Raw genomic sequence first — 15,109 nt, 5'->3', positions numbered from 1 at the left:
CTTAGTGGCAAGCTTCTCTTTCCTTGGCATTCACTTTGGGACTTACGTCATACAGAAGGCCGCAAAATTTTCAGCGAAGTCCAAATCAGAACTAAAAGAAAAAGATAACATGTGAATGATGGACCTGGCTACGTCAGCTGCATAACTTAATCATTCTGACACGGTCTTCTGCAGCATTTGATAAGACATCTTGATTGTTTCTGGATCACCATTCCATGTGTTTTCATTGAGTTGGAAATGCATTTTAATAAATGCAGCTGTTGATGTAATGGTGCTTTTTTAAAAAAAAAAAAAAAAAAAAAAACACTTGTGCAGATGTATTAAAATAATGTTACGACTTGAATCAAAGAAACCATCCCTGTGTGACTCAAATCCTGTCAACAGAAATACTATTAGCCGTCCCTTAGCTCAGCTTAATGAACTTGCAAAGTCTTGTTATGGGCCATCTGGTAGGCTTAAGCAAGTCCATAATGGTGTGGGAGGTTGTATTTGCACCACTTCAGAATCTAATGCTCTGCTAAGTAAAATTCCATTCTCCCACTCAATACTTAAACTGCTTTCATCATGTGTTCTGAATCATACTTCGAGATTCAGTGACTGTGGTCTATTCACTACTATTTTCTGCTGCAGCTTGATAGAAAATTTGCTGAAAACCAATTCTGTACCCAGTAATTGTGGTAAAATATTTACCCATTTTTTAAATACATGTCTTGACTATTTAAATGCAGACTACTGCAGATGCAAACTTAAAGTAGATTTTGGTAGCAGTAAAACTTTACTAGCCATCCTTCGCTCAGTTATCACTAGTAAGCCTGCCTGCATGCTTACAATTAAGGAAGCAGACCATATTACTGCAGTGGTTTTAAGGGCATTCTTACTTACAATTCCAGATGACACTGAAAAAAGTACATCTCTGGGAAGAATGATAGTTATCCCACTAGAGGGACAGCAACTTGTGGATTCAGCAGTTTTTAATGGCTTGTTAGTAGAACTGCCAAAGTGTCAGGATCATAAACAGTTTAGTGCTGTACGAGTACCTTCAGGTTATGTTAAGGTGGCACTGTTTGGAATCTCCATGGCAGGAGAGTTGTCAGATGTTGGAGATGGAACTTTGGAGGTCATATGTGATGTGCACCCTGAAAAAGCTACCCTGGATCAGTTGCTTGTCATGGCACGGCAACTAGTTAATGACAAGGTAGGTCTTGTCATGTGCCAGAAGGTCATTCATCCAGCTTTTAAACAGTATCTGCAAGGATGTCATGTGATAGTTATTGACAGAATTGGGGTTGCCCTCATGGATCCTTTGGTGCAAGTGACAGGTTAGTATTTCTTTCATTAGTTCTGTTTATTTTTTGTGTCTTCAATGATCTACATTTTCCTAGCAAATAATGCATATTTTTTTGGTTGGTTGTAAAGTAGTTGCCATTAGATAAAGTAATAGCAAGACTTGTGTTTTATTTCTCTTTGAACTGGTTATTGCAAGTTGTGGGGTAAATGAGCTTTGGCATCTGAGGCCTCTCTTGTGTTCATAACGTGTAAAAAAAAGATACTTAAAGTATTTTGAGTTGGTTTAAAAGGTATCTTGTTCTTTCAAATTGAAATGCAAGCCATCTTCCTTTTGGATTTATAAAAGCATAGCCAACTTTCTCCTTTTCCATCTACACAGTATAAAAGGATAAAGGATGAAGATGTAACTTAATCTTACCAGACTTCCTCCCCCCTGGGGTTACAGTTCTGATTCTGGTAATGAGTACTCCCTCTCATCTTTAAAACTTGATGAAGGATGACTTTAAATGGGCTGCTAAAAAGCCATTTTTTGGCTGTTTAGCTTTTAAAAGTTGACCAGCCTAAAAAAAAACTAGCCATTCTTTCTTGTCTGTCATGTCATTTGAGGATATTTCTAATTAAAGTGGCTAGAAGCAGACTTTCCACCACCAGCCCAGAAGAAGCCTGACCATTTCTGTATAATTCCAAATAAGTTTACATGTTTGTATACAAATCTGGTGGTTAAGTCTCAGAAGTGGTACAGTCATGCTGCAGCACTTCCATCAGATAAAAATGATATAGTTCAGGACACATGCAGAAGGAAATCTACACTTCTGCCACTTTGTAGATTTGAGCAGATTGTCACTATTACTGTGTTGCTGCTTAGTACTTGGTCTCAAGCAGATAGGTAATATGTCTCGGAATATACCTGAGGTCTGTCCGAGTAATAAAGTACACCTTCGAGCTGTGGAATGTCACTACTCTAGCAGCCTACAACCATTTTAATATTCCAGAGCATTTTCTGAAAAAAAAAATCAAGTTGATAAGTGTATACAAAGCAAATTTAAGTAAGTTGTGAAGGGTAAATGGTGTTAAAATGAGTGTTGTTAATGGTCTGTTTTGTACTGGAATAGTGCATTTACAGTCTTTGCATCAGTACTGTAATATAAATCAGAATAATTTTTCTCTCTGAAGCTTCATGAACAACTTCTCATATCTTGAAAACAACACAGGCTAGACCAGTAGTATAGCTTTGATGGGGCAAAGGGGTTGGCTGCCCTGGGCATAAAACTGGGCAATTCTAGTAATCCTTCTGAGCATAGCTGTATTTATAAATAAATTACAGTATTGCATTTTTAGTTGATACCGAGTACTGTAGCCCTCCCTGGGTATGGTATAAACTGTGGCAATAAGAGCGGGGGTTTTTCCCCCCACGCTTTTTTGAAGGAGTGTCAAATCAGGGGACAGCACCGAGTCCATTATTGGCCATCTGTAACTCTGGCTTAAACTGATATTATCAGTGCACTTTTGATCAGCCAGACTTGAACGTTCACGTGACAGCAAGAAATTACTTTTTGCATGCTTTTTTCTTGATATATTTACAAAAATTTCTGTAATTAGTAATATGAATAATACCAAATATTTCCCAGGATGTACAGCTTGCAGTGCACATATCGATGACAGATTTCTTCCAGCATCTCCTACGATTTCACAGGATGCCGTACAATAGTTTGTCATTTGATTTTGAAAGTATTAATGTACATACAGCTTTTTTTTTTGCATAAATTCACAATTATCAAACTAGTAGTATGTCCCATTTAGTATATTATAAGGGGACAGTAATGAGGTATTTGCCTCTTATCATGAACTTTCACACAGTGCCCTTCAATAACATGTAGCTCTCTCAGCTATGAAAATATGAGTAGCAGGTGACTCCACTGCAGGAAAACATGAATTAGCAGTCTTAGTGTCATTTTGCTCTTTGATTAGTGGCCTCAGCACTGGAGGAGCCTGGCAGGGAAGAGAAAGAGTGAAGGGAAATGATCCTTTTACCCCTCCTGGACAGATGGCATGGTTTGCCCTCATATGGAGACACACAGGACAGTGCAGTCTCTTTGGTGAAGGTCAGAGAAACCTCTGCTCATGCTGTCAGAGGACAGGATAAGGTTGTATGGAGGCAAAAACACTTGTAGAAGTGAAGCATGTTCTGTATGGAAAGCTCATTGTATGTCCCCTAAGCATCTCGCCAAGTGTGCACACTTTATGGCTGAGAGAAAAACAGAAAAAATTAAAATCATTTCTAATGGCTGCCTGGATGATGACTCCTGTCAGTCGATTCTCGCATGAATAGAAGGAATAGGATGACTGACAGAGAGGCCGTGATGGTCTGTAGGCAGCAGGTGCAATCTCGGATAGCATTTAAAAAAAAAAGGGGGGGGTGAGAGCCTAGGTAGTTCCTGGAGTTCAAGTAAGGCCCTCCCTTAACCGGTTTACATTGTTGCTTTTAACTCTTCTGTTGCACCTAGGTTAGTTGCATAGTTGCTTTGTGGCATATAGTGATAGAACCTTGACTTTGACCTAGATAATATGAGGTCACGTAGTGGTTTGGGTGCTGAAAATGCCAGCTGGGGAGGAAGGAGCAGGAGGTGGTAACGAGTGATGCATCAGTGCCGAGTCACATCAGTCTGGGCAGGATGGTTGGGCACACATTCCATATAAACATAACTGCTTTTTAAAAGTAGAAGTATGTTTGTGTAGTGGAGGATGGAGTATCTAATGGAAAATGTTTGCTTTTGGAAGGGGAGGGTGTGGACCATTTGCAGACTTGTGATATTGAGTATATATAATGTAGAAGAATTGAATAGTAATCCTTCTGATGACTGCTTTGACCGGAACACTGCAGATGGAGGTGTATATGGTTGCAAACATGGAGAAGTAGAAGTGCAGAAAAAGGGTTGTTCCAAAGTGCCTGGCTTCTCTGTTTTCATATCCAAGACTGAGAATTTACAGCCATCCATGCCTGGATAACTGCCTGTTCCAGGTTTGTTCCATCTAGACTCTAAAATCCTCTCTAGTGAAAAGCCTTTTGTTTTCAGAATTTAGGAATTGTAACCAGTCTCTGGGTATTAACCTCGGACTTGAGAGCTATAGGTTTTTCTGGGAAGAGACCTGGACACCAGAGTCCATACAGTTCATCTCTGTTAGAACTGTTGAGTTGTTGATGCAATTCTCTTAAATTGTTAATGGAATTTTCCATGGATGTTGCTCAGTAGGCTTACCTAAAAGCAAGATAATTTAGGATACATGCCTTCCTTCCTTCTAATGATTCTGAATGCTAGATTACACATGGAGATAATCCAGTGCTGCTTGAGAAATTTATGGAGTTCATCTTCACAGCCATTGGATCATGTTCTCTCATTGCTGACATCTATAGTGAAAGAATTGTCTGGGTAAGCACCACCTAGAAATACTAAATAAACGCCTCCTCTCCCAAACCAGGTGTTACCTGTATGTGCCTTCGATTATACCTGGGAAGTTCATTTTCAGGGGCTAGAGTGCAAGCTTTGTTTTTTCCTTCTCAAAAGCAGCACATCAGCCTAATGGAGAAGTCTAGTTAGTGCAAACAGCATTTCATTTAGTGCATCATTCTGGTACTTGTATCAGCAACTGTAATGTGGCACGTAAGCAGAGAGGCACAGTTGGCAATTATAATTGGAGAGCAACTAATCAAATGTGGACTAAATTCTTGCCAGTTTTATTCCAGGTCAGTACAACCCTGTATTCTCCTGGCAGAGAAACTTCACTGTCCCACAAGGGGAACTGAACAAGATCATTTTCTTGGACGTAATAAGAGTTGTGGGTGTCTAGTAAATGGATCTGTTCATCTAAAAGTCATCTTTCTGTATTTTGTTCTAGACATGCTTGTCATAAAGCATCATTGCCTACTATGAAATCAAATGTTGCATGCATTTGCACCAGCCCTCTCATTCCAAAGTAGATGCTAGTTTACAAAATAGGTAAACAAGTTAATACCCTAATAACTGTTTGCTAGCTAGCAACACCACTTTAGTTCACTCTTTTGATTTGGGTGTCATTGGCACAAACTTTGAGCCAGTCTTTTCACAGCAGGTGACTGAGTTTGAGGACACAATACTACATACTGATCTCTGACCTCTTAGACTTTCAGCCTGATACCGAAGAGCAATATTTTTTCACTATGTTTAGTAAGCCAAGAAAATAAACTAGCAAACACCTTGAGGCCCACCATAATTCATCTGTTTTCAGAAAGTGTAAAACTCCAGACTAAGTCAATTGCCCAGATTGACAGAAGTTCTGATATGTTCTCTTTACAAAGCAGGTCATCTCTAATGATTTCTTATCGATGCTGAATTTTGTTAAAACTAAAACTTATTTTGATGTAAATGGTGATGTTACCCAAAAGGAAAAATGTTGTGGTGATGAATTACTTCTTCCAGTGTACCATGCCATTCCTGCTTTACTATTGGGTAATATGTTAGATAAAATTTGTATAATAGACTATCCTAATAGGCAGACTGTCTCTTTTTGGACTATATTGAAACCTTTAGTCTCACAAAAGTATATCCAGTTGCACAATGAAAATGACCTACTAGCATGTCTTATAAATATGCTTTTGTTTCAGGAGTATTTTCAGTAGTTTTATAATTTTAGACATTAAGAACCGAAGAACAAATGAAACGTACAAATACCACGGTATTCCAAGATACAATGAAGGCTGTCTTCCAAAGAGAAACACCATAGCAACGTTCAAAGTCACAAAATGGTCAAGATGTCAAAACGTCTTTATTGACGATTTAGCTTTCATCTCAAAACTGGAGACCTCATCAGAATCAAGTACCACTACATACTGAATGCCTTTTATACATTATCAAAACAGTAATTGGTCAAATGATGACATCAAATAATGAAATGGTTGAATAATTAAGTATTTAAACAATTAAAACAATTAACACTTAAACATTGTGCTGAAATAAAGTGAACTGGCTGATCTTTCATAGTATGAGCAGAATATTGTTCTCAATACATTCTTAAGCACTTAAAAGTACTTTAAAAACTTTTTAAAAACCTTTTGAAAAACTTTTGAGATACTTTTCAAAAGAAAACATTACATTCACAGTTCATGTGAACTTGTATATATATGTGTGGGTGTATGTATCCATCAAAATTGTGTACACACACATTTTACATATAATATAAGTATTTACATGCACAAGTGTGGTTGTTCAAAACTGTCATTGCATATTAATCAAATACAGTAACATATAAATTTACATAAAACATAAAACTGCATGTCACCATGGCCATGGTCTATATATACATTAAATGTATGTATGCATCAATATATGCTAATATACATAAATAAATTGAAATAAAAGAATTCATAGCACAATTAAACCCCCTCTATCTAACTGGTCCACCACCTCGACTACCCAAAATTTGCAATTTTGTGGTGGACCAGTTAGAGGGGGTGACTGGGAAACCAAATTGGCGTATAGGGAAATGATATGGCAGCTCAGACTTGATGCCTGTAGTGGCAAGGGCCTAAACGATCACATATCTATTGTTCCAGCCCTTAAATTATTATCTAATGATCCTAAACAAAAATATACATAATCTGTATATATTATTACTTATTTCTAATTCATTATATATTCTTAATTCATCATAATATTTTATACACTTTATATATAATAGTTTAATTGTGCTATGAATTATTTTGTTATTTCAATTTATTTATGTATATTAGCATATATTGATGCATACATACATTTAATGTATATATAGACCATGGCCATGGTGACATGCAGTTTTTTATGTGTTTTTACATGTAAATTTATATGTTACTTGTATTTGATTAATATGCAATGACAGTTTTTGAACAACCACACTTGTGCATATGTAAATATACTTATATGTAAAATGTGTATGTGTACACAATTTTTGATGGATACATACACCCACACATATATATACAAGTTCACATGAACTGTGAATGTACAATGTTTTCTTTTGAAAAGTATCTCATAAAAGTTTTTTCAAAAGGTTTTTTAAAAAAAGTTTTTTAAAGTACTTTTTAAGTGCTTAAGAATGTATTGAGAACAATATTCTTGCTCATACTATGAAAGATCAGCCAGTTCACTTTATTTCAGCACAATGTTTAAGTGTTTTTAATTGTTTTAATTGTTTAAATACTTAATTATTCAACCATTTCATTATTTGATTAATCATCATTTGACCAATTACTGTTTTTGGATAATGTATAAAAGGCATTCAGTATGTAGTGGTACTTGATTCTGATGAGGTCTCCAGTTTTTGGAGATGAAAGCGCTAAATCTACTTGTCAATAAAGACGTTTTGTGACATCTTCGGGACCATTTTTGTGACTTTGAACGTTGTGTTGGTGCTATGGTGTTTCTCTTTGGAAGACAGCCTTCATTGTAGCTTGGAATACCGTGGTATTTGTATAATTTTAGACATTGTTAGTGTATTAATGTAGGTCATGAACAAGGACTTAAAAGAAGGTAATTTTTATCAAACTGTGCCTTGCTCTATGCAAGTTTTTGATCTGTAATATATTCTAGCATAAAGAAAAAACTTTTGACAGAAAAGAATCTGCCCTGGGTGACCCTTAAGCACAATTGTACTCGTGTATATTTTTGGCTAGGGGTGAGAGGATAGTCTGTGTTAGTCAGCAATATTTACTCAGTTATTTTTAGTGATTAAAAGAAGATGGAGGCTCTAGATTTTTTGTGATTTTTTTTTTTTTAGGAATGTTATAGGTTCATAGGTTATTACTAGACATTTGATCTGTTGGTAATCTTTTCATTAAAAGAATAGAGAATTGAACTTAATGATGTCTTTCTGGTACTAAAACATATATGTTGTTCGTATTTCACTGTTGCGGTTATCATTCTTGGGTTATCTACTTGCAGGTAGCCCTCAGTCGGCCCAAATACCAGAGTCTTAGTATTTTTGCGTTTGATGCTGTCACTTCTTCCATGACGTCAGGTCGTCAGGGGTATAAAACAGGCAACCAACGCCATTCCATCAGTCTTTCTTGCCAAGGAGGAGCCCGAAGCAGAAGCAGTTCGCAAGTGCCGGTCGGCCGCTACCTGAAATTTTCATTTTCAAGTTTATAATCCTGAAGTCTTCTAAAGCTAAGTACCCAATTGGGGATCCTTTTTTCTTGCTCTAAGCGATGTCAGAAAAAGTTAATTGTCTTGCTGTGGAAAGCAAATACCTCACAGAGATTTTTCATTCTTTCTGCGTCACCTGTTTAAGCCCAGACCACGACATCCCTCACTGTCAGTTTTGTGCCTTGTTTAACTCCAAAACCATTTGTCATCGGGCTGTCTTTGTCGTTAAATTCTTTTGCTCTCATTCTCCGTATTCCGAAATGGCTTCAATAAGCCTTCTGACTACCCTTCTTCCGAAAAAAACTTAGATAAGGACAGAGACAGACAGCATAGGTCCAAAACTGCCGACAACGCTTCTGTTGAGCTAGTCACCAGTCCGACGGTACTCTGAGGTGCCTTTGTAGCCCCTGATGCCTGCTTCTTCGGATTCGCAGGCCTCTGCTGAGACCCATTCAGAGTCCGGTATGCCGCGAGATGCTTCTTCAACTATGGCACCTGTGGATGTCTCTACCTTGAATGGGTCCAGAGCCACTGTGCAGGCACCGGCTTCTGAGGGTGTATTCTGACCTACCGATGTTCAAGTCAAACCGCCGACTTCTTTTATAGCCAAAACTACTGAGTTTCTTAGGCCCAGAGTACGCACCACACCTATAAAACCGATGACCAAAGCGCATGCTCAAGCTCCCATGCCACAAAAACAAATGCTTAAAATGGCTGAAGACCTTATTACCCTAATTAGGGGAAGCCAGCCTTCCCCTGCTAAGAGACAAAGAATTGAGTTTCCTTCTGATTCTACAGACCAGGAGTCTGATGACTCTGACCCTTCTAATTATCAGGACAAGCCCTTATCAGCCTGTGAGGATTCAGATGCAGATGAATCCATTCCCTCTGCCTCCCCTCCAGAGGATTTTTCGTTTGGTGAAACCTTGCATACTTTAAGAGAGCATTTCCACTGGGAATGCCAAGACTACCCTCAGTCCAAAAAAAGATTCAGAGAATGTTTAGAGTTGCCTCAGCACAGGCCTCTAGCTATACCCCCTGTCCTGGATGTTATAGATGATGTTTTTATGGAATCCAGTCTTACCCCAGATACATTACCCCCCCCCCCCCCCAGGCCCCTAGGAAACCTGACGGGTACTACAGAGTACCCGATTCCCACAAGTTTCTTTTCAAGAATCCTACTGCTGATCCAGAGACCTTTTCCCAGGGACCTAAAGGTATTAAGGCTACTACAGCCAAATATCCTACCTACCTAATCGCCAAGGATTCCAGAACTTTAGACAGATTGGGTACGAAGGTATATACCTCTGCAACTCTTGCTATCAGGGCACTGAATTGCCAGTTTCACATGTTGAAGTACCAGCAGCATACTACGGAACAAATTAAACAAAAAATGGTATTTCCAGATTGTGCATAAAATAAGACTTGCTGATGCATTCTGCAAACCAAGTTAGTAAGCCTACTTTGCAGTGTGGCTTTGATTCCCTAGAAGCATCTTGCAGGGCTGCAGTCACAGGTTCTGTACTGAGAAGGCATGCTTGGCTGAAGGACCAAACCTTGCCAGATCATGTCAAATCCAAATTGCTAGATGCTCCTTTAAATAAGGACAGTTTGGTGCCAAAGCAGAAGAAGTTTTTAAAAAGATGGAAGAAAAAGCTAAATCTATGCAAACTGTTAAATAATTCTTCCAAGTGCAACCACCAATATTCAGTAGGCATTGGCCTTCTAAAAACTGGTCCTTTCCTCCCCTTCCAGGTCTTCTAGACAAGACCCAGGGAAAATGGGTCTCCCAGACTACAGTCTCAGGTTATGCAGAGATCTAAACAATGGAGTGCCCCCACCCCAAAAACAGGGAGTGGTAAGCCGCCCCCCTATGGAAAAATTTCACGACTTTTCAATTCTCCTTCCCAGCCCATGCCCTCCTGCTTGTGCCCCTAGGAGGAAAACTTGCCCTTCATGCAAAAAAACTTGGATGTCCATTACTCTGGACTGATGGGTCCTCAACATTGTATCCCAGGGGTACAAATTCTACTTCCATTCACTGCCAACCCCAAGCAGGTTTCCAGACCTTCCTCCAAACCAGTGGGCAGAGGCTCAAAAGCAAGTACTTTCCCTGTTCAATATAAGAGCTATTCAGCCTGTTCCAGTAGAACAAAGGGGTCAGGGTTTCTACTCCAGACTTTTCCTGGTGCCCAGAAAGGAGGGCTCTTGGCACCTAGTCCTGGATCTTTCAGTTCTCAACACCTTTCTGATGGTCCCAAAATTCAGGATGCTTACCCTGCATCAGCTTCTCCCTGTGCTAGCCAAGGATGCCTGGTTAGTCACTCTAGACTTAAAAGAAGCTTATCTGCACATCCCCATAAGGGAGTCACGCAGGAAATATCTACGTTTCAGGGCAGGCTCTATGCACTATCATTTCTCTTCACTTCCCTTTTGGCTTATCTACTGTGCCCAGAGTATTGACAAAGTGCCTGGCTCCAGCCATTGCATACTGCAGGCAGAGAATTATCCAAATTTTCCCATACTTGGATGACTGCCTGATTCAGGCAGACAGGAATTGCTACTTCAGCACCTGGCATTTGTAAAAAGCCTTCTCACTTCATTGGGGTACACCATCAACAAAAAGAAATTACAACTGGTACCCAGTCAAAAGATTGTATTCCTGGGAGCAAGCTTGGACACAACTTCTCAGATGGCATTTCTCACTTCAGATCTAAAAAAACAGATCTATCTGACAAACTTCTTCAAACAAATGGCCATCAGAACCCAGCTATCTGCAAGGGAAATACTGCAAGCCCTAGGTTTCATGGCCTCATGTATTCTAATTCCATATGCAAGACTGCATATGAGGAAACTTCAGTGGTACTTGAAGTCTGTGGTGCCAACATTCTCAGGACTTGGAAATGGTCATTCCTATCATACCTTGTCTAAGGGCAGAGTTCCTTTGGTGGGCAGAAGCATGCAACCACAACAAGAGACTGCATTTCACTACCCCTCGCCGCCCAAACCCTGACAACAGACACATCAGACTATGCATGGGGGGCTGACATGGCAGGCAAGTGCATTCAGGGCCACTGGAGCCTAAGGCAGATTCTCCTGCACATCAATCAAAAAGATGCTAGCTGTACAGAATGCTCTGACAGCTTTCAGATACCTAATCCTTCCAAGACAACTGCTGATAAAAACAGACAACACCACAGTTATGTGGTACATAAACAAGCAGGGGGGAACCCATTCTTACCCACTCTGCAGGTTAGCCATGGCCTTGTGGAACACAGTCTTGAGCCACCGAGTGCATTTACAAGGTCAATTCCTGCCAGGCAAACAAAATTCACTGGCAGATGACAGAAATCTCCTAGACCCACATGAGTGGAAATTTGAGCACAACACTTTTAACCTTCTGATCCAGAGGTGGGGGGACACCTGAGGTGGATCTCTTTGCCTCCTCTGAGAACAACCAGTTAAGCAAATACTGCACCAAGAACCCTCACAGTAGGGCCTTGGAAGGTGGATGCCCTATCCTTTCAATGGGAAAACCTCTCAATCTATGCTGTTCCCCCTCTGACCCTTCTCTCAAGAGTACTACTCAAGATAAAACAGGACAGGCCAAGGGCAGTTCTTATTGCTCCAGATTGGCCATGCCAGCACTGGTACCCACTCCTGTGCAGCCTGACAACAGTGCCACCCTGGCACCTATACCAGTCCCCTACCCTGCTGTCTCAGCAGGAAGGACAGATTTTGTATCCACATTTGCAAACCCTAAACCTTGCAGCTTGGCTTATCCTTTGAATACCCCACCAGCAACCCTCAGCAAACAGGTGCTGGATGTCATTCTGGAAGCCAGAAGGCCTAGTAATAGGAAATCCTATGCTGAAAAGTGGAAAAAGATGATGTTGTTGGAATCTGTCTAAAGGAAAGGACACAGCAGTGCCCTCCTTACCTCTAATACTGGATTACCTAGCAGAGCTACTCCACAGAGGCATATCCTTCTCATCCATTAAGATTCATGGCTCTGCCATCTCAGCTCATTATAATACTGAACCACCTCTATTTTCTCACCCTCTCATCAAACAGTTCCTGAAAGGGGCTAACAACTTAAGGCTCTCCTAGGAGAGCACCCACCCCTGCCTGGGACCTTAGCTTTGTACTGGAAAAGCTCACAATTCCCCCCTTTTGAACCTGCTGCTTCAGCAGAGTTAAAATTCCTCTCTTGGAAAACAGCCTTGCTTTTAGCCATAACTTCAGCTAGAAGAGTGTCTAAGTTACAGGCCCTCATGGCTGTGGAACCCTTCATTATTTTCCATGCTGACAGGGTTTCCCTCCGGACTAACCCATCCTTTATGCCTAAGGTGGTGTCCAGTGTGGCTCTAAACCAATATTTCCATTTACCACCCTTCTTCCCTAACCCTCAGAATAAAGGGGAAGTGATCCTGCGCTCCTTGGACATGCACAGACAGCTCAGGTTCTACCTTGATAAAACTAAGCCTTTCAGAAAATCTGACCAACTGCTAGTCAGCTTTGCTACAGGGGCAGAGGGTGAGGCAATTTCAAAACAAACCATTTCCAAATGGATCGCACACTGCATCCATTTCTGCTATAAGCACCGTGGAAAACCTACCCCACAGGTCAGAACACATTTCACTAGGGCTGCTTTTACCTCTACAGCATTTCTCAGGGGAGTCCCTACCAGGGACATTCTGGAAGCTGCTACCTGGAGTTCTGTACACACCCTAACCAAGCATTACCATTTATCTATCTTTTCCAAATCCAGGGCTGGATTTGCTACAGCAGTCTTGCAAGGCCTGCTAGCCAGCCCTAACTCTTCTTGACTGCCTCCACCCAACCTCTGCTTTGGGAATTAACCCAAGTGTGATGACTGCAACAGTGAAACACGAAGAACATAGTACAGTTGTGTACACTTACCATAAATGTAGATGTTCGAGTGTATTCACAGTTGCAGTCCTGGTTTCCCTCTCTCCCTCCAGCCCCCTGGCTTTCTCTATAGCCTGGGAGGATTTGTTCTAGTGTGGAAAAATTTTCAGCAGAGTTGTTATATTATAACCGGAGACTTAAATACTCCAAAAGTGGAATGGGGAAAACCAAGCAAGAACAATGATGGTGCAAGTCCAATTATTACCGTTAGTAAAGAGTGTGGATATACTCCGTTAATAAAGCAACAAGAAAAGATGGTATACTGGCTGTACCCTTGATTAAGGTTGGTGTGGCTGCAACTTATTGTCACAACTGAACCAGAGCTACCAGGCCCAGATTACTTGTGTATTAGTTGTGAAGTAACCAAGACAAGCAGGAACGGCATGTAATGGCCATAAACTAAAATTGAAATTTTACCAAGCAGATTATGCTACTGTCAGAAGGGAATTATCTAAATGGGACTGGCCTAAAGCTCTGTGTCATAAGAATCTTTCCAAGTTTTTGGATAGCTTTTATGATCACATTTATTTAACAATAAACAGCTATGTGCAATCTGAAGGGACATAGAGCCGCTTTAAGAGACCAAATGAGTAAAGGACATTACAGCTGGAAAGCCTTAACAAGTGTACAAAGAAACTGTGGTTTAAGTATAAGAGGTGTCCTAGATAGGATAACAAAGATAGATACCAAGAGGTAGGAGCCTGTTTCAGGAAACTGATGAGTAAAAGAAAAGACTTTTGAACTGAAGAAAGGCCATTGAATAGAGGTTCTTCTAATGCTGTAGATAGTAAAAAAAAAAAAAAAAACATGAATACATTTGAGGAATTACGGAAAGGAAAATCAAAATGGCATTGGTATAGTAAAGGATGGTGTACTGATTACCAATAAGGACTGATGGGCATTTCTTTTCTTTGAGAAATTTTATGAGTTAGTCAAGGCGTAACATGTTAGAAAAGATCTACTGTATAAAAGTAAAGAGCATTGTCCCATTTTACCATGGAACATGATATCTGAAGCCTTAAGATAAAACCAAATACATCAGCAGAGCCTGATGGACTGGATGGTCAATTTTTGTATAATATAATTGATTCACTTGAAACTTGTTTGTACTGGCCTTTTCAGAGAACTGCAGAAACAGCCCCCCCCCCCCCAACAAAAAAATGGAAATCAGTGCTGGTAGTACTTGTATCTAAGGGGGACACAATTAATACAGTAAAAACTATCTTCCTGTAAGTTTTGACATGATTTGTCAGTAAATGCTTTGAGAGAGTAATTTGTGCATTAGTGGTTCAGAAGGTAAAACCTGATCTGGACATTTGCCAGCGTGGTATCCATAAGGAAAGATTTTGTATATCAAACTTGGCACATTTTTATCTAAATGTATTTGAAGCTGTGGATATAAGGCTATCAGTGAATGTAGTCCAACTGGATTTCACTAAAAAAAAAAAAACAATGTTCCATTGAGTTCCTCATAGTGATTTTATTAAAGTAATACATACAAATAACCTCAGTGGGCACATCATAAAGTGGGTAACAAGCTGTCAAGTGAATAGAACATCTGATGATGTAAATCTTTATTCATTACCATTAGGACTTCAGTTCCGTCCTTGGAACCGATACAGACATTTCCAAGCTTGTGCCAGACAAAAACCTTCAGCTAAGACCTACCCACAATGCCCCTCTCCTAGTTACTTCAGATCTCATTTGCTGTGTCCCTTGTCAGACGTGCTAGCCAT

The 15,109-nt window shown here is 40.0% G+C and overlaps 1 protein-coding gene across 2 annotated transcripts in view; it reads left to right on the top strand.

Annotated features, from left to right (window-relative positions):
- Nucleotides 1–327: 327 nt before the first annotated feature.
- The window catches only part of LOC122789345 (McKusick-Kaufman/Bardet-Biedl syndromes putative chaperonin-like), a 286,212-nt gene continuing 271,430 nt past the window's right edge, over nt 328–15,109 (top strand). For both annotated transcript variants that reach the window (XM_044056727.1, XM_044056734.1), the window contains exon 1: nt 328–1,319. In XM_044056727.1, the coding sequence (XP_043912662.1) occupies nt 329–1,319 (991 nt within the window). In that variant the 5' untranslated portion in view covers nt 328. The remainder of the gene's footprint in view (nt 1,320–15,109) is intronic.

Source organism: Protopterus annectens, chromosome 1.part2 (genome assembly GCF_019279795.1).
Source record: "Protopterus annectens isolate FY-2018-M chromosome 1.part2, PAN1.0, whole genome shotgun sequence".
Classification (NCBI taxonomy): domain Eukaryota; kingdom Metazoa; phylum Chordata; order Ceratodontiformes; family Protopteridae; genus Protopterus; species Protopterus annectens.
This window is presented reverse-complemented; position numbering and strand designations above follow the sequence as displayed.